This window comes from Xiphophorus maculatus, chromosome 19, assembly GCF_002775205.1.
Source record: "Xiphophorus maculatus strain JP 163 A chromosome 19, X_maculatus-5.0-male, whole genome shotgun sequence".
Taxonomy (NCBI): domain Eukaryota; kingdom Metazoa; phylum Chordata; class Actinopteri; order Cyprinodontiformes; family Poeciliidae; genus Xiphophorus; species Xiphophorus maculatus.
This window is the reverse complement of record NC_036461.1, coordinates 12,581,532-12,601,271: the sequence shown is the minus strand read 5'-3', so window position 1 is coordinate 12,601,271 and position 19,740 is coordinate 12,581,532. Positions and strand designations below refer to the sequence as shown.

At 36.7% G+C, this 19,740-nt stretch overlaps 1 protein-coding gene across 2 annotated transcripts; it reads left to right on the top strand.

The window, feature by feature from the left end:
• The first annotated feature begins 297 nt into the window (after window positions 1-297).
• Window positions 298-19,301, top strand: lck (LCK proto-oncogene, Src family tyrosine kinase). 2 transcript variants are annotated; one of them, XM_023352976.1, is made up of 14 exons: window positions 298-862; window positions 1,076-1,121; window positions 2,166-2,275; window positions 2,757-2,817; window positions 4,413-4,503; window positions 6,159-6,257; window positions 6,392-6,495; window positions 7,892-8,041; window positions 8,123-8,275; window positions 10,888-11,067; window positions 14,291-14,367; window positions 17,265-17,418; window positions 17,543-17,674; window positions 18,463-19,301. In XM_023352976.1, exons 3-14 carry the CDS (start codon window positions 2,171-2,173, stop codon window positions 18,657-18,659), a joined length of 1,503 nt encoding a protein of 500 aa, XP_023208744.1. In that variant the 5' UTR covers window positions 298-862; window positions 1,076-1,121; window positions 2,166-2,170; the 3' UTR covers window positions 18,660-19,301. The 2 variants fall into 2 exon arrangements, with proteins under 2 accessions (XP_023208744.1, XP_005799193.1); XM_005799136.2 differs by lacking the exon at window positions 1,076-1,121.
• The last annotated feature ends 439 nt before the right edge of the window (window positions 19,302-19,740 follow it).

Sequence of the window (19,740 nt, the reverse complement as noted above, 5' to 3'; positions counted from 1 at the left end):
TATAAAATCAGTTTCTTCAAGTTTGATTTGATTGGACTTCAGATTAAAAAAAAAAGTCAGGGCAAACCTATTTTTTAATTGACATTAAATGAGAAACCATATATATATTCTTTTAGCTTTGCAGTCATGTGTTTTTGAGACTAAACCAAAAAGAGTTTTAATCCACAACAGAGGAAGCACAGTTGCTGCAAATATGCTAATGTGGTATCACTTTGGGCGCAAATGTGATTTCATTAAGGTCTTGTGTGATTTTAAATTTCTGTTTGTGTTGATTAATCAGGGATTACCATGGCAGCTGCATACCGGCGGGGCACCTTGCAAAGGTCAGCGACTCCCACAGCATCACATGGTGAGAACCAAGACAAAAATACACAAGCGTAGTGTCACCACCATCCTACAAAGTCCTATTTTCTAACTGTATTGGAACATTCTCATTTTCTGGATAAAGGCGTTGTCCTGACCCCCTTTTTTTCGTTTTAGAGCCCATAACGTTCCCCTTTGCTTTCACACAGCTGCACATTCAGCACCTGTTAAAAAGATTGCAGAGCAACCCTCAAAGTTTCAACGACAGGAAACTCTCTGGGTCGCTCTTCCATATGTGCATGTGTGTGTTTGCATGTGTGTGTGTGCGTGTGTGGGTGTGTGTACGAGACACCGCATCAAGTCTGTTTGCAGTCTTAGTTATAATAAGAGAGGCGGATGATGACATCTTCACACCCAAGCTCATGGTGTGTAAAAAAGTTGCTCTCTCGACAAATAGCTCGGCAGAATAAATTCAGGTCTGAATAAAGGGAATCTTGATGGCGGCATCTGAAATCTGACATTATTGGACATTTGAGGAAAGATTCAATTAATTTAACAGGTGAGTAAAAGACTTGTCATGTTTCAACCTTAAAAGTCTGAGTTTAAACATGCTGTTACCACCAAAGACAGCTTTAAATTGACATAAATATGTACTTGGTTTGTTTTTTTGCAAATATTTAATCTTTAGCCAACTGGAAAATGACTTAAGAAATTATTTTATCCAAGTAGTGGTGTTCCGTCTTTTATTTCTGTCTATTTACTCTATCACAAGGCTAAAGCAGAAGTTTCAGAAAGGCTGAAGACATCATCACACACAAGTATTGCTTTAAATTATCAATTTGAAAACCTTCCTACCATGTAGCATTCATTTACCTGTCCGTTTTCTATGTAGTAAACCACCAACCGAGTCTTTTCTATTAAACAGAACAATAAACTTCTCAACTGAATTTAAGGTTCTTTATTTTAGAGATCATTTGAACAAAGGTAGCATAAAATGAACCTCCGGTCTCAATTTGGTTCTTACTGTTACAAAAGTTGATTTGAAAGTGTCCTCAACGTGGAGATCTTGAGTGCTTGTTGTGTTCGTATCTGCTATATCCTGTTAACATTCAGCAGTTTGTTTGGAAAAGGCCTTCAGCTGCTTGTAATGATTAGAAAAAAAAGGCAGAGGGTAGCCCCCTGAGTGGAAAATACTGACTTGTGTGACTCCCCAAGTGTGGGCCAGAAAGCCTAGGAGATCTGATAATAAAAGAACGCCTTCAGAAGAGGGTGATCCCCCTTGTGATTCATCCTAAGGACCTCTTTGCTGCAAATGGTGGGTTGTTATTTAGACCTTTTGCAGATTTCTCACGGCTTTAAGCCTCTGGGACAGACGTCGGCTGTGATTAGCCCTCTGACCCTTTTTCCAAACACGGGAGTAGAGCAGGCTTGAGAAAACTGGTTTATACGGCGCATTAGTGTGAAAATACGAGACATAGCACATGCGGATGACAGATTATGTGAGATTAACATTGCTGTGAATTTCTAAAAGAAAACCATTAGAGGCTCGAGGAAAATTGTTTTTGAGGGGATTTGGAGGGCTCTGAACTAGCATGTGTTTTAAGTGAGCCAAAAGCGCAAAAGTTTCAGTGTTCATGCTGTCATCCTCCATTTTGTGTCAAAACATTTCCTCTTACCGGTTAGAGTTGTCCTAAAAACTTAAGATTTAGGATAGTGGAACCTTCTTAGTTATAATAACAGTAATATTAATAATATGTTGTAATTGCCTTGTTTATTTTTGTGAATACATACAACATGAAGCATTAGTAATTGTTTCGTGAGCATAAGCCTTGAAGAAGTAACTTGTCTGTTTGAAATTTCAGAAAAGATGGGATGCACCTGCAGTTCGGACTCAGACAGCGAATGGATGGAGAACTTGGACGAAATTTGCGAACACTGCAACTGTCCAATTCCTCCCCAGGCCTGCAATCCAGTAAGTGGCCCCAGAGCTTGTGTTTGCACAAATGCACAAATGGCTGAATGTGAATGACCACACATGAAGTGGAGCCAGAAGGTGTTCACTTTACATGGGCTCCCACCATTCAGTCTGTTTGAGTAAACATGATACAGTACAATGTGTTTAAATCAGCTTCGGTACAACAGAGTTGAATAACTTACATAACTGCAAGGGAAGCCGTCTTTTGTGTGTGTGATTAAGAAAGAGTACAACTATTCCCTCAGTGTTTTTCTTTCCTCGCTGTGACTGAGATGTCCCATTAGATTAGAAATTAAGCAGAAAACCACCTGCGTGTGACACAACACAGAGGCGTTTGATTTGTTTGCAGAGAAAAAAAACAACAAAACGGACAACAATTACAGTCAAGAGCTGGTTACCCAAACCAGAAACATACAAGTGTCTGCTGAAGTTTTACAATGTTTTCTTTGTTTGTTCAATCATGTTTTTGTCCCTTCAGTACACAGATCAGGTGATTCCATATCCATCACAGTATACGCCCCCGATGTCACCTTTACCAGGTATATCTCTTGACTTTGTCTCTTTGCACCATATCAAAGCTTCTCTTGTGTTATTTGTGTTTGAAAAAGTTAAGTTAAACAACTCTTCCTATGTTAAATTAAATTTATCAACGTATTCGTTTGATAGGGGGAAAACACTACAAACGTTCAATGAGTTTGTTGAACATGCTTTTTCGTCCTGTCTAGTACTGTTCTCATCCTGAAAGGACAATAGAACTGATAATTATTCTCATTTCAGAATCTGTTTACTCGGCATTTTCCACTTTCCTCCAACTTTGTTCTGTCCACGCAAGTTTCGTTTCTTCGTTTTCTTTCAAATGAAAGCTACGGATCTAGCCGACTGCTTGATTATCATGTTGACGCTTGGAAATATTAAACTTCCTGGGGATTTAAGTTTGAAATGAAATGTAGTTTACAAGTCAAATGTACTTTATTTCAGTCGATCCAAGTATTGGCAAACAAATATATGCAAATTTTCAAACATTTTCTGAATAGAATTTAATTTACCTTATGCATCCTTCCGGCGCCTCACATTCCACATGTCCCATGTCAGCCTCTTGTATTTTCCCAATTTGCCCCATTCTGGGGACAACTAAATGCAATTCTATACGTAATAACAAAGTTGTTGTTGCTTTTGTACCGGAGTGATCTGGTTAACACAAAAGTCAACGTATCTCCTATATGCTGAAGAACGAGGCAATCTAGTGGCTCCTACACAAGTACAGAGATTTAAAACTTGAAACTTATAACAAGTAACCGGTACAAGAATTTGAAAACTGGACCCCTAATAAAATAATAGCCATAATAAATTTGGTCTTCTTCATACCTGTGAGATTGTAGCCAATAATGTTTTGCATAACTGTGGTGTGTACATAGCAAATTTTGAAAATCCAGCGAGGATAGTCATCACAATAGTCTAGCCTGAAGGACTGAAGTGTAAATAATTTTTTCAAATATATTCTCTGATAGAAAATATTAACGCTTTGTCATTTACTTCATATATATAAAAGTTGAGTAAAGCTATATGTGATTTTTTTTTTTTTAACTTTTAAAACATTGATTATCTAAACTATTAAACTCACATTTTGTGCTTCGGTTTTGCATTTACCAGAGCGTGAAACAATATAAACTTCATTTTGTTACTGAGGTTTTAACTAAAGATGCGTATTTCTGCTTTTAATTTGTGTAGTTGTAAAAGAAATATTTTCTATTTATGCATTTATATCGATGACATACTGAATAAAAGAGTATAGGAGCTCGGTCATCAGACAAAATTTCCAAAAAAACAAGAACTGCCTTCCTCTAAAATATGTTGAAACCTAGTGAAGAGCCAATTAAGAAAAAAGAAACATATTTCTGTTCAATATACATCTTACTTTAGTTCAATGAAAATTCTGTTCCAAAAAGAAACAGTGATACTTGTAAGAGGTTTCATGACAGAAATGTTATGCTGCATGGGTCAAGGAGGATGAGATTCAACTTTGCCATCGCTGCTGTGTGTAGTTTGTAGAAAACCATTCAGAGAACCGTTCAAAGACACGCAGTGCTCTGAACACTGGCCATAGGACTAAAACTATGAATGCTTTTTCTTGCAGATAACATTGGGGTGGCCATTTACAGCTATGATCCCAAACATGAAGGAGACCTGGGCTTTGATAAAGGAGACAAACTCAAGATCATCAACAAGTGAGCTACTTTTAAATCCATACAAACAAAACTCGCAGGTGTAAAAATGCATCCAACTCTAAACAACAATGCAGTTAAAGCTATAATCTCTTCCCCGGAAACAAAACTCAATATAGATGGATGTGACTAAAATTTGGTTGGAAGAATCTTTAACAACTTTTGACACCAAAAATCATATAAGTGACATATAAAAGTCTCTTGCTGTTGGTTCTGGTGTCATTGTGGTTCTGAGAACAGATAGTGAACTCAAAATGTTTCCGGTGTGTTTCCCGAGCAAGGATGATGTGAAAACATGAGATCAGCCAAAGTTTCCAGTCAGCCTCAAATGTAGAAAATTTAATAAATGCAAAAAAGAAAAAAAGTGCTTAGAATACAAAGCACAGAGAAGACACCCAAACTCTCATGGGAAAAATACTAGTCAAGAAAAGCAATCAAAAGTCACATCTGTTGCAGATTCTTTGTATATTTACATAATTAAAAACAAGTTGCTTTCTTTGAACAAGCATAAGACATGTACAAACGCAGATAATCATCCTTAAGATTTGCATATGTATGCCTTCTGGTTTATGAAAGACTTCCTCTTGCATGAAATTCTGAACATCGCAGAGGTGACATTTAAATCTTGGGAATCCGTCTTGTAAATTGCAAAAAATAGGGTAAAAATACTTAATTTTTAGTTTATTGTTAATTATGTTTCTACTTATTACATAATCCCAGCTTAAATAGTCCGTATCTACTGTTGACTGATTTCAAAAATCATATAGCACAGAAGAATATTTTGATCACTTGATGTTTGATAACTTAGAAAACCAACTTGAGTGCTTTAAGAGTTTTAGAAAATTGATCCAAATCTATTGCTGAATTTGACAGTGTTATGCAGCGGCTCTCCCATTCGCTATTGTAACGTGCTAACGCTCAGTTAACTTCTGCAGTAAAATGTTAGATTTCGAGCTGCCACTTAATCTGAATAACTGATGTTGTCAGCAAAACAATGCAAGGAAACAAATCAATTCCACTGTAACCAATAAAGGTTTTAGTGGGATTGGTTGAAGACCGGTTCATTATTTTTCTAACAAACTCCATTTTTGTCATAAACAGAAAACAATTTTAAGACATGACAGAATATGTTAGTCATTCTTTCTACTGCTGAAAGTTATCTTTTGATGTAATGAAGTTAAAATGAGCCTGTGGCATGTAATAGGTGACAAAATACGAGAAATTACTGAAACAAAATCTAAAAATGTTACACTTGAGAGTAGATTTATATATTTTCTGGTAAAATATAAAATTATTAAAAATTGTAGATATTTAACAATTAAATGAATTTGCAAAAAGTGTTTGAAAGTGCTGACTATGATAAAGGGGGACATGTTAAATGCGAAATAACTTGACTAATATTAGAATTTGTCAAAACACTTTTTGCTGCAAGGCTTTAAACAAGCTGTGCTCACAGTGGGGACGATTCAGAGTAAACAGGGAGCTTTTTTCTGTGCATAAATCATTTTTGCATGTAAAACAAGTTTCATGCTGCAATTATAAATGCTGCAAAAGATCCACGAGTCTATAACGGTTCATTAAGAATGTTTGTTCCTGCTCAATTCAAAACAACCAAATCTTCTGCACCGTTAACAGCTGGCATCTGTTCTGTCTTCCAGGGACGACGCAGAGTGGTACCTGGCCGAGTCGCTCACCACAGGCCAGCAGGGCTACATTCCCCACAACTTCATCGCAATGACCACGGTGGAGACTGAACCGTACGTCTCAGAGGAAGCAGCACAATGTCACGACTTTCAGCAACATCTCATCTGGCTTGATCTTAACTCATGTGATGCATGCCGGGTCTCTGAGGGAGAGGAAGTGGTTAGCTCAAAGTACGTTTGTGTTGCAGGTGGTTCTTCAGGAACGTCTCTCGAAACGATGCTATGAGGCTCCTCCTGGCTCCCGGGAACACGCAGGGCTCTTTCCTGATTCGAGAAAGCGAGACTTCCAAAGGTGAAATGCTCTCGTTTTAATCTTCTTTTCATAAATTAGCAGAGGTCTTATAAATGGAACAAGTAACAAATCATGTTGCATGACTCAGACCCTCTCCATCCCTGGGGCTGAATTTTCCATACCCCACTTCCTGTTTGCTTATTGGGTTTATTTATTTGATTTCAGTTTTGCTTTCTTGTTAAAGACCCAAATTACCCTTGAGACTTTCTTTTACCTCCTTATTTATTTTTTTCAAACTTGCTTTCAGTTGACCAGATATTAAGTAATATCAATTCGGCTTTTGTAAAAAAATTAAAAAATAAAATAAAAAAATTCAATTTTCTTGTTGGTTTAGATTTTTTAATAAATCTTGTAAAAATATTAAATGCGACACAGCTAGACAAACAGAAAACAGCCTCTTAGCTCCAACAACATGATCTGCAAACAGATATTGTAGATAAAAACGTGACTCGTGCTTCTCTCACCTCCTGTGTCTTTGATGCATCCTTTCTGTCCTTTACATCCCTCATTTTCTCTGAAAATGCTTTACAATCACAATCAAATTAAAATACCACTAGAAAATCTAACTGAAGAAAAATGCTAATAAATTAGAGGTGGTTTAAACTGAGCTACTAGTAAGGATGCATCAAAGCAATCTGTAGATAACTGGCTTTACTGGTCTCATGTAAACGGACGTAGGTTGGCCACAGTTTTGTAGGGTTGCCCACAAACAAACCAACTCACTCTCTGACCCAAGTTGAAAACACCTTTCAGAGATGTGAACTGACATCAATGTATTGAATTGAGAATTTACACTGTAGGACTTCACAACAAGCACTTTTAGGATGACCCCTAACCTCTTGGAAAAAGAGCTTCTAAATCTGCTTTGAGTATATTTGGGTCGATGACCTCACAAGAATGATTCTGATCAGCTGACTTTAGCTGATTATTTGCTGTGGTAAACAAACACTTTGTAAAAGATTTTGGTTCCACTTTTTATGTTTTAGCTAGACTTTGAGCCCAGTTAACTCCATTAGGCTCATTAAATGTCTGTCCTGTTGGGAAGCATTTCAAGAAGTACCTGGTGATTCATCAGATTTGCAGGAGATATTGTAGGGACTTAATGATCATATAAATGGAAATCACCAAGCTAAATGTTTTATAACACCTGGGTTGAAATGAACACTGAAAATCTTTATTAATAAAATCTGTTTTTGTCAAATTAATTTTATAAAAAAGGTCTAGAAAGTGATTTTACTTGTCTTTACACACCAGTCAAAAAATGATGTCAAAAGTAAACTAAATGTTTAAACCTGCTGGCATCGTTGTCTAAGTGCGTTATTCTACTGCTTCGGCTTGTTCTGGTCAAAACATGTTTTTGTAACTTTCTCACTATTCTTTTTTAATGCTGCTCCAGGGTCATATTCATTATCAGTCCGAGATCTAGACCACAACACGGGGGAAGGCGTGAAGCACTACAGGATCCGCAACATGGACGATGGAGGCTTCTACGTCACAACCAAAATATCTTTCAACTCCCTGAAGGAGCTCGTCCAGCATTACTCCCGTATGTGTGCCTTCTAAGGGATCCAGTCTACATTTCTCATTACTGAGGAGTTGAAAAGCTGAATTTGTTGCTGTTTTCCAGGTGAATCAGATGGATTGTGCACAGTCCTGGTGAAGCCCTGTCAGTCCAGGGCGCCGCAGAAACCCTGGTGGCAGGACGAGTGGGAGATCCCCCGCGAGTCCCTGAAGCTGGAGCGCAGGCTCGGAGCTGGACAGTTCGGAGAAGTCTGGATGGGTGAGCTGTTTTCCTTTTGCATGAGATTTAATTTGTGTGTTCAGAAAAAAAATGTAGCGCAGATACATCACATATGAAAATGCCTGGTCTGGTTGGGAGCTAGACTGTGTGCCTGCCAGGAGCCAGAGTTTTTCTGCAGTGTGTGCAGAAGAGTTTCCTTCAGCTTAATCCTAATTGTAGGCTTGTTTGAGCTGCTTAGCAAAAGAATGATGTGTGGTATTAGCCCTGCTGTGCATCATTTCTCCAAATACTCTTATCTAACCTTTTGATGAGTTCATGGCTCTTTAAGATTTGCCTCCCAACAACACTTTGAATCTGATTATGCAGCGTTAAATTAAACAAAAAGGGCTAAACATTTTGATCTCAAGCACATCGGTTAGACCACAACCTCATTATCATTCAATTGAAGGGATAATTTCCCCGCTATTTTCCATCCTCATTTGCCAGCACCATTTAACCTCCAAAACACAGCACTGAACAAAAGCTAAACATTACTAACCATGGAACTTGTCCTCATTTCACTGCCACTTTTTGTTCGCACCATTGTACGGCTTGAAATCTGGGCTCTTTGTTCGTCCACCCCATCCAAATGAAATGTTTACTGACGCCAGTGAACATGAGAGCAACTACGTACCTCGATTCAGCTTATTCACATTTTGTCACGCAAAAAACTTATTGAGATTTTATGTTACAAATCAACACGCAGCAATATGTATTCCTGAAGTGTGAGAAAAATTATGTTTTTTTTTTATTCATAAGGCAAAACTACTTTGTGATTTTGAGCAGAGGATATTCATCGGTTACAATGACCTAAACGTGAATCTGACTAAACTTTTTTTGCCGGAACTTGAAAATTGATGTTCACAAACTCTCATTGTCCAATCAGACTGAGCTTGAGCTACTAAAAAAGAAAATACACACATTGCTCTAAATGCATCAAGCATCCTGGTAGAGGCACACACAGCAAGAGATTTGCAACTGCATTTGCAGTACATGGTGGTTCTGCAAATTAGTAAATCAAGATGCTGAATAAATGTAAAAATGTATGCCACACTTTCCAGATTTTATTTTAAAAACTGTTGAAATCCTTGTACTAAACGTTCAGTAAGTATTGCGTATTAAGGCACTATACGTGATAACCATCAGTGCATTACCAAAAGAAGAAGAAAGAGAAAGAGGAATGCTTTCATTAGTAGATAAAGATTTGTTCCCTCATCGCTATACGCTTCATGCTCGGAGTGCGGGAAAGTGTTTTATGTGAAAGAAAGAACAAACTGGTTGGCTAAGGCTTTGGTTGAGTACATTTTAGTGAGTGTTAGTGTTCCAGAGAGCTTGTCGCCATGAGAGTCATGTGAACAACACACATTTGAACCAAGCGATGGTTTACACCCGGCAGGATAAGTAAATGCTTTTAGTAGTACATCAGTTTCATGTGTGTGGACCACAGTGGATAACAGAAAATAGATGCGATAGACAGTTGAAGAAAATTGGGTAGTAAAATATTTTCTTATATTTCATATTACCAATGTTTTTATATTTAGATAGAATTTATTGCAAGTAACCGAGGAGGAGAAGCAAGTGAGGAGTTAAAACTGAATTCAGAGTTACAGCAATAATCACTTGTATGCTTTATTATTATTATTATTATTATTATTATTATTATTATTGCTGATCGAGTATAGTATTCTTAATACTCTCATTCAGAGCAACTTCTTATTTGGTATTAATAATATATATAAAAAAAATAAAATAACATAAATAAATAAATAAATACATTTTAAAAATAATAATTTTCTTGTAGAACTACACTGTTTAAAATTTACCATGATGTAAAAATTGCTATTGTTTAAAAGAGAAAATTTGCAATTAGTTCTACTGCTGCTAAAACAAAGATACATTGAGTAAGACAGACATAATAACGGTAAGATTTGTTTTGTTTTATATTTTCTACAGTCACAAATATAGACCAAACATTTGCTAAATTAAGTTTTCTTTTTCTATTTCTTACTAGAATATTTCTAGAATATGCATATAATATAAAATTTCTTAGAATATGCAGAATATTCTAGACAACATAATATTAGGATGACAACATAATATTAGGTGGTCAATAAGTCTGGCTATGTGCTAATGTAGCTGGGCGGCAGTCGGTTGGCTAACTGATGTAGTCCTCATGGAGTTTTTTAATGACTGAAAATGAGCCTGTCTTGTGAGAAAGTAAAAAGTTTATGCAGGTTTCGATGAGCCATCTTCGAGCAACAACAAGTAGGGTAAGGGCACAGTTGAATTGGACTTGGGGAAAACTAGTTTCCTGTCCCCTCATTGCAAGAATTTTAAACCTTAGAAGTGAGTAGATGGATATTTTTTGAGATTTTGAAACCTTCGCTATGTAAAAACTTTATACCTTGATGTTGACCCATGTCTTGTAGAGAGCTACTTTAACCAATCTCATTAGATTTTGTTAGAATTTGTTTTGCAGTAAAATTAAAGGGTCGATTCTATATAGGTACCATTAATTTTCTCTTCACACTTTAAGTGTTTTTTTTGGTAATTTTTTTATTTATTATTTTTATTTTTTTTACATCCATTGATATCCAAATGTCCTTTTCCAGGTATCTACAACAACGACAGGAAAGTGGCAATAAAGAATCTGAAAATAGGCACCATGTCAGTGGAGGCTTTCATGGCAGAAGCCAACATGATGAAGAACCTGCAGCATGCTCGTCTCGTCCGTCTCTTCGCCGTAGTTACCCAGGAGCCTATATATATTGTCACAGAGTACATGGAAAATGGTAAGTCCTCTCAATTATCATCATGACAGGAGATAAACCTTCCTTTGGAGTTTTTTTATATTAAAGATGAATAGAAAATGAGTCCTTGGATAGTCATGCATGCAAGCTCCTTCCAAGAAGGTTTAGTCAACTAAAATACGTTTCAGCCTGTCTGAATTAATCATCTTCTTAATCTCCTGCCTCGTTACCATAAAGACAGAGTTAGGAAGAGTGATCTAGGAGCTAGGAACAAAGATAAAGCAGTGGTGTTAGCCCTGTGTCATAGATGTTCAGGATTAAACATGTTGATCTGTTATTGGACTCAGGGTGGGAACACATGTTTGAACAAAAGACCAGGCAGCACTGGAGGTTTCAGCCCTTTAATGAGTCACAATGTTTTCACATGAATACTTCACTCCAGCGACTCTGTTGAATCAACTTAACGTCAGTGGAACTGTTTTTTAGAATATTTTGTTTGTGCATTAGATCAGACATACTGGAAATATAAAGTACATTCATCACCAGCGACTGAGCATGAAGACTGCGATATGAGCAGGCCTTATGAGCGCCAGCTTGTTTATGCTGGCTATTTTTAGTTTCTCCTCATTAGGCTTGCTTGTGTTCACTGCTTAGGTGTTAAAATGTTTCCAGGCAAACATGAACTTTCCCTTCTTCATTTCCGGACCTGTCCTGGAAGGTTAATTGTGTTTACATGCAGAGGGGAAGTTTCTGACGTGAAAGGTTTTCATCATACACACTGGTACCATAAACAATCCTGCAGTAGATTTTACAGCAGCCGTGTGATCAGCTTCCTGTCTGTGGGTCTTCCTTCTCTTCCTTCTCATATCAGATATCTTATTTAAGATAACTGTGAGCTCCAAAGACAGATAACATAAGGGCATGACAGCAGTCTGCTGGTTTCACATGACCAGAATCTGCATTCAGATGATAGCAATCGCGGATCTTTTTCCCCTTAACCTCGAAAGTCTTTGTGATTCTTCTTATTGTGAGTGACAGTGCCAAAATGCACTGAGAGATGCTTTCACAAACACAACAACAGCCTTAGAGCTGAAGTGAAAGAAGTGCCTTTGTGTTATCATTTGTAAACCAGCGGCAGTGTTTCCACATAAGGCCAGCTCTTTGTCCGGGATCCATGTGTGGACAATTCTCTTCTGCCGTCGAGGTTCCCATCTTTATTCAGTTTGTCCCGTATTTTTTTGCATTATTGAGCACAATAAAGAAGGAAAAATACCAGGTGCGTCATTCTGGCTGCCCTTTGTGGCCTTGACAAAGAGGGTTGCTCTCCCTTTTAAACTTCAAAAGCAACCTTCCAGACTTAAGTAGAGGAGTAAATGTCTCTTCTTTCCAGGCACAGTCATTCTTCTCAAAGTATTTCCTTTTGTCTGATTTAGCCGGTCTTCAAACGGAGATATTGTTTTGTGTTAGTTATCAGAAAATGCACATCAACTTGACAGATTACACTGCACTTCCTCGAAATGTTGTTTCTGCTGATTTCTGCTGTTATTCTGGTCCTGCTCGATTTATGTCCATGAGGAATAATACATTCCAAAATATCATTTGTCATCCAAATGCAGCATATTATTTGTATTGTTTTACATTTTCATCTTTAACATGAAGTTAACATTTTTACATTTTTATTCCTCTTCTTGAGCCCTTAACTACACACAGTTGTAGGAGATCTCTGTGTGTTATGATGTAAAAGCTTTTAGGCATTGTTCATAGTTAATGCCACTCAAACATCAAAGAGATTATATTGAAGCACACTCATGGTTATTCTCCATTAATAAGAACTACTTTTTCAGAGTAGTAACTATCACTAACACTTTGACAAAATAAAATTGAAAAACGTCCTAAACATGATCAAACAGTTTTGAAACTTATCAACAAGTTCTACTACCATGAAACTTTGAAGAGGATGTGGAGTTGAGAAGTAATTGGGTGACAACAATATATTAGCAGGACCAGGCCACAGGAGATAAAAATAAAAACATTAGCATAACTATATATATGGCACTATATAGTGATACTTTGAAGACAATGCTTACTAGGTGTCCAATAACTTTTTACAAAAGCACAATTCTTCAAAATAAATTCACTTTCTGTTTGACTCTATCAGGAATTTGACAATACCAGCTTTCTGCGTACATACATTTTTGAATGACATGTGTTTGACCAGCTGATTCGATCACAATAACACTAAACAGGATCATTTATTATTATTATTTTTTATTATTCCTTTATTTAACCAGGTAAACCCCGTTGAGATCTAGATCTCATTTTCAAGAGGGACCTGGGCAAAAAATTTGCAATACATAGCAACCTGGTTACAAGATAAAAACAATTAATACATATGCACAAGTATAAAACAATAAAAACAATTTAAAAACAATGACACTGTTTCATAGAATCTTGTTGCCTATCTTTAAGAACTGCTTGAAATAAGTCCAGTGAAATCATTTCCGACATCTTAAGTTCAGACTGCAACTGATTCCACGCTGTGGGGGCCAACACACTGAATGCCTGCTTCCCTTTTTCAGTTCGAAAGCGTGGAACATGCAGAAGAATAATGTTATTGGAGCGTAAAGATTTGATACCAAGTCATTACTCCTGTTCTGAGCAAGATGTATAAGAGATTATTTCCCATTTTCTCTTTATGAAAGAGGTTGTAGGTTAAGATTACGGACAGGCCCACAAATATTCTACAGTTTCATACGTTTTAAAAATGGCTGAAAAAAATACATTTTATACATAAAAAAGAACAGAGTAGCAGGATGTGTGACTATCTCAAATACGCAATTTTAAAGATGATTAGTTTATGAAACCCACACATTAGACTCATTACATAAAAATTCGAACTTATCAGAAATTTAGGACATCTCACAAGATTTGCAGAGATATTAAAGCCTGAGATGTTAAGAGGACGGGGCTGTTCAGCAAAACAGAATATGAATCAAAAGCAAACATTTCTTTTTTTTAACCTACATTTTACTGAAAATATTTGAAAAGCTCTAAAATCTGCCTTTATAACAATTTTTGAAGGCACAGAAATGTTTTGGTGTTTGTCAGAAATGTTTGAATGTACACATCTTGTTAACTTTTAGTTATTTCTGAACATATTATGATTTATTTATTTGAAGTTCAATATACAATGTGGTCGTAATCCTATTTTGAAATAGTATATTCAAGCTTCAATTAAAAAATTTATTGAATATTTTTTTTTCAGGGAGCTTGGTAGACTACCTGAAAACACAGGAGGGAAGCAGCTTACCCATCAACACACTGATAGACATGTCGTCACAGGTGAGATACATCTGTCTTTAACATTCTTTTCTTTGAAAAATAATTTAACCTTCCAATTAATTTACCTGATTACCTCTTGTTTGTACTTCCAATTCCTCACGCTTAGCGTGATTCTACTGGGCAAAAAATCAGCAAAAGTATTAATGAGGCTTGAATTCCAGGCTAATCTTGTAATACATGCAGACTTGGGTGGGTATGTGTGCAGAAAGGCGTGCATGTAATTGTTATTACAAGTCTAGACGCTGTGACACAAATAAAACCATTCTTTGTACTAATAAACAGGATTTGGAGTGGACAAACTGGCTGAAACGGCAACTTATTTTATACTCTCACTTTTGATTTATTTACAGTCTCAATTAAGCTAAAATATGGAGCTCACTCCACAATGACAGAACCTGAAACTGCAGATTAGTTTCTCTGAATCTCTTTAAGCTTATTTTATCAACAGAGAGAAAGGTTTTAAACTGCTTTCTTATGTTTAACTAGATGGTTAAAAAGGAAGTGCATTTAAAGTGATAATGTTATGATGTAGAAAACTCTCAAAATGTGAACAGGATGTGTGCTTCAAGGTGTGGGAAGGTTCATGAGTTTCAGAGTTTAGTCAAGTTCTTTTCCTTCTCTAACCAGACTTAATTCTAACCTGAACCAATTTAAAACAGAAATCAGAAAAAAGTTACATTCAAAGAGTTTGTTTTTTTTAATGCAGGATTAATCTTAAGGAATTTCAAAATGTTACTTGCCCTTGAAAAACCTCAGGTTTGTGGGGTATTGTGGGTGTGGGATCGACAAAGTCAACCACAGGAAGACAGCCTGAAGTTTCGAAGTTTTACACGGCAAACGGCTTCATCTGAAGAAGGCAAACTCTTAGACGTGACAGAACTCGGTGTAAAGATCTACGCTCCCTGCAGAGCGGTGTGGTGAAGGCTTTACAGCAAACGATGCTTTCATGCTAAGCCATCATACGCCGACAACATTTTGTGGTAACATGGCTTCTCAGCGTCATGCGGTGGTGGATGGTTACATTTTGGCAAGAATCTGACATTTTCTTTTAGTAATGTGCAAAAGTGTAGAATAAAGAAGATTATCTTGGAACATGTAAAAAAAACCCTACAAGTTATTTAGACGTGTTACAAAGCAGCTAGGCGCTAACAGGTCTGAAGTGGACTTTATGACAGCATAATACCCCTTCAATTTCTTTCATTATGACCTCAAATTTCAAAACATTGTATTGGGATTTTGTGTGATAGACCCCTCCCCACCAAATAACTTCATAAATATGAAGAGAAAATGAAAACCAACATAATTTTAGATTGTTTTGTAGATAAAAATCTGAAAAATGTGATGTGCCTTTGTTTTCAGTCATGAGTCAATACATTGTAGCATCTCTTTTCTGAAGGGATACGTGTCTGTCAGATTTGCACATTTAAAAACCGAAGCTTTTGCCCATTCTTATTTCCAAAACAGCTGAAAGTCTGTCTGATTAAATGCATACACTCTGCGAACATCAATTTCCAAGTCTTGCTAGAGATACTAAAATTAATTTAGGTTTGTCCTCTGTCTGGCTCTATGTTGTCTATCCTAGATATATTTAAGGTAGAAAAATCCATGCTACTTTAAATAAAAACAATAAGAATCCTGTTTTTATTTAAAAGATTGCTACTGTATTTACCTCCATCCATATTCTTGCTCCCCCTTAAGGAAAGCATTTCCGCAGCACAACGCTGCTGCCACCATGTTTCACTACATGGATGGTATATTCAGTGTGGTGTGAGGTGTTAATTTTGTGCTGCACGTAGTTTGCATGTTTACCAAAATCAATTTCAGTCTCATCTTACCGAAGTACCATCTTCCACATGCTTGCTGTCCCTGACAAACTGACCGTAGAACACCTATGGTGTTCTTTCCATATTGATTTTTCTTGATGGATTCTCTTAAGGGCCAGATTTATACCATACTAAAAGTTGCCATGTCAACAGATTCACCCACCTGAGCAGCAGATCTCTGTGGCACCTCCAGAGTTACCACAGGCATTGTGGCTTCTTCTCTGATTCATACTCTCCTTGCATGGCACCTATCAGATTAGGTGGATGGATGTGTCTCAGGATGTTTGTAGTTGGACAGTTCAGATAAACTTGTTAAATTAGGGAGGGAACTTCTACAAGGCTTTTGTTGCTCTGGATTTTATTAACAAGTGTCACATTGGATGGATATAAATATACATCCCATTTTTCAGATGACAAACAATTATACAAACTTTTACCATTTTCCATAGCCTTCTAGGATAACCCAATTCACTGAAATGTGAGTTCAGTATGAGGTGTACATCTCAGGTTCCTGAGAAGAACACTGCCTGACCTGACACTTATGTGACACATTGCAGCTTCTGTGACGCACACCTTTCCTCAAACAAATCCTCACAGTTTAAAGCCTCGACTGACAGGCAGAAAATGGTTCAGTTGTTCAGAAACTGTGGGAGGTGAGGTCTTTGGAATCACAAAAATCTTAATTGAGACACCTCATGCAAGAATATCTTCTGTCATTGAGTGTAGAGTCAGATGTCATCAGCGTTCTATGTTTAATAATGAGTCATGTAGTCTGACTGAAACAGAAACTCAGTCACTGAATAGACAGGTCTAAAGTAAGGCTGCAGCTTTTTTTCCATAAAATTGATTTGAGTAAGCACAGCTTTGCACCTGGGTGGAGTACATAAGAGCACAAAAAAGGTAAAAGGGCAAAGGCAAGTGACCAGGGGAAGTGGTAAACTCCCTGGTTTTGGTGCATCTGTCCTGCTGGAGTGCCAACATACACACAGATCCTTCACAGACATTCATTTCACACTTCAACACAGACAAACACACTCTCTAAAGGCATGTGGCATGATGTGCTGCCCTCTACAGGTGGCTGACGGCATGGCGTTCATCGAGCGAAAGAATTATATTCATCGAGACCTGAGGGCTGCCAACATTCTAGTTTCCCATGAACTCATCTGCAAAATCGCAGATTTTGGCCTTGCAAGATTGATAGAGGACAATGAATACACAGCCAGAGAAGGTAGGAGGAGAACCCTCAAGACTTATCGTTTAAAGTTATTAAAGATTTGCTCAAAATGACTGTTTTTTGTGAACGAGTTTACGTTTTTCATAATCGATATTTATATTTTTAAATTTATTAACAGGTGCAAAGTTCCCCATTAAATGGACCGCTCCAGAAGCTATAAACTATGGCACTTTCTCCATAAAATCTGATGTGTGGTCATTTGGGATTCTTCTCACAGAAATAGTGACATACGGGCGTATTCCTTACCCAGGTAAATACTCCTACCAAGTACACTTGATTTTTTTTTATATATATATATGTTTTTTGACATGGTGTGTCCTCAGCAATGACAAAAAGGAACAGTGCACATAAGTGACTAACCCAGAGGATGACAATTGAATCACAGAGAAAATAACAACAGTTATTTATCTATTGAGTTTACATTCATTTCATATTCATTTTTGGCACTAATAATGTACTTGAACCATTAGAGTTGAACAATTATGTAACACACATGAGTGAGTTTTAGGTGTAACTAAACATTAATCTCCCTAAATACTTTAAGTGATGTTGAAGACTTTAAACCTTTTAATCTTATTAGCTGTTAAGTGTCATTATTCAGTGCAGCTGCTAGTTTTTGTTTTCAGCATAAAGTGATTTGTTTACCATTGGATTAACTGGATGCTCTTTGAGCTTAGTTTTGAATTGTAGATTTACAAAGTTTTGTAAAGTCTTTGGAGTTTTCACAATAAAAACAACTTTACAAGTTATTTAGACGTGTTACAATTTTGCTAGTCCCAATTTTTTCTAGAGTCTGAAGGAAGACCCAACTGTTGTCCTAAGATGAAGGAACTAACTTAAGATGCAATCAAGAATGAAATATCTATAAACTGTTCTCTATCAACTGAAATGAGTTAACTAAATGGTATGTAGTACTGTAGTGGGAAATGTGCACTACAGAGGACAAATTTAGTGTACATGTCATCAGGTGGATATCAACAAATTACTATTCTTTTTTTATTATTATTTCAACGTATCATAATTTTATTTCCTGTTCAGGTATGTCCAACCCAGAAGTGATCCAGAACTTGGAGCGGGGATACAGGATGCCGGCGCCAGAAAACTGCCCTGATGAGCTTTATGACATCATGAAGGAGTGTTGGACGGAGAGACCAGAGGACAGACCCACGTTTGACTACCTGAAGCACCTCCTGGAGGATTTCTTCACTGCCACAGAGAGGCAGTACCAAGAGTAGCTGCAATGGACAGAAAAAGACATACAGAGACACATACATGTGTAATCAAACTAACAGCATGACTGTTGACAGCCAATGCTGGATTTTAAACTGTGTAATCAAACTCACAGCATAACTGTTGACAGCCAATGCTGGATTTTAAACTGTTTGCTATGGAGTATAAGTGTAGGCGCTGGGACGATTAACAAAGTGGTGCTTTGTTTCTGCATCAACCTAACCTGGAAAACATTTGCCATAATCTCTGATGGAAATGTGCGAGCAGGGGAGAGAATTGTGATGATCCTGCTGATTGAGTAAACGGGGGACTCAGTACTGGGCTGAATAAACAGCTGCACTCCTGGTGCTTTTACAGTAACATGTAAATAACTGCTTCGGTTGAATTTTACCTCCACAGTATGATAACAGTTTTATTTACAGTAACAAACCTTTTGTGAATGCTGTGTATTGTTGCATAAAATAAGCCAGTTGAGCAGAATATTGTTGTGAAGCATAGTAACTATAAAAAAGGTACATTATGGATGTTTTTGTTATTATTATAGAGAAGGAATGTCTAATGTATAAATAGGAAGAGAAGTATTTCTGGAAGTGTGGTGATTAGTGTGCATCAGATACTGTTTTAAAGATCCTGTAAATACATCTTCATTTGTTTTCTGTTTCTTTTTTCAGTCAAAATTGATATATTTATGTCTGTTACTTTTTATAGTACCAGCATCCCATTGAGTAAACTCAGGCAAGATACATATTTTAAAAAAATAAAAAATAAAAAAATAAATAAAGTGTACTTGAATATGGTGACAGGTTGGAAAAAATGTAGAGCTCAATGTACAAAATAATGTTTTCAACCTAATCGGTTCTCAGGACCAATGTTGAAACCAAACATGTTCCTACACTGCTTAGAAAGACACATCATTTTTTTCATTGTATATTGAGATAAATTTCTTCCGTTAATTAAGAAAGAATTAGGATAAGTTAACAGTAGCACATTTTTCTATTTTCTTATTGCCAGAATTGAGAGCGCAAAAAGAGTTACAGATTTCTTATTTTTTTTAAGTCAGAAGTGTTTTCCTATCTATTTTGTGAA

What these genes read in the sequence shown, in the direction of transcription:
- lck (XM_005799136.2), top strand. Translation starts at nt 2,171, where the DNA reads ATGGGATGCACCTGCAGTTCGGACTCAGACAGCGAATGGATGGAGAAC. An exon ending in AAACTCAAGATCATCAACAA is followed by an intron (nt 4,504 to 6,158) that starts GTGAGCTACTTT and finishes TCTGTCTTCCAG; the next exon opens with GGACGACGCAGAGTGGTACC. An exon ending in TGAATACACAGCCAGAGAAG is followed by an intron (nt 17,419 to 17,542) that starts GTAGGAGGAGAA and finishes ATTTATTAACAG; the next exon opens with GTGCAAAGTTCCCCATTAAA.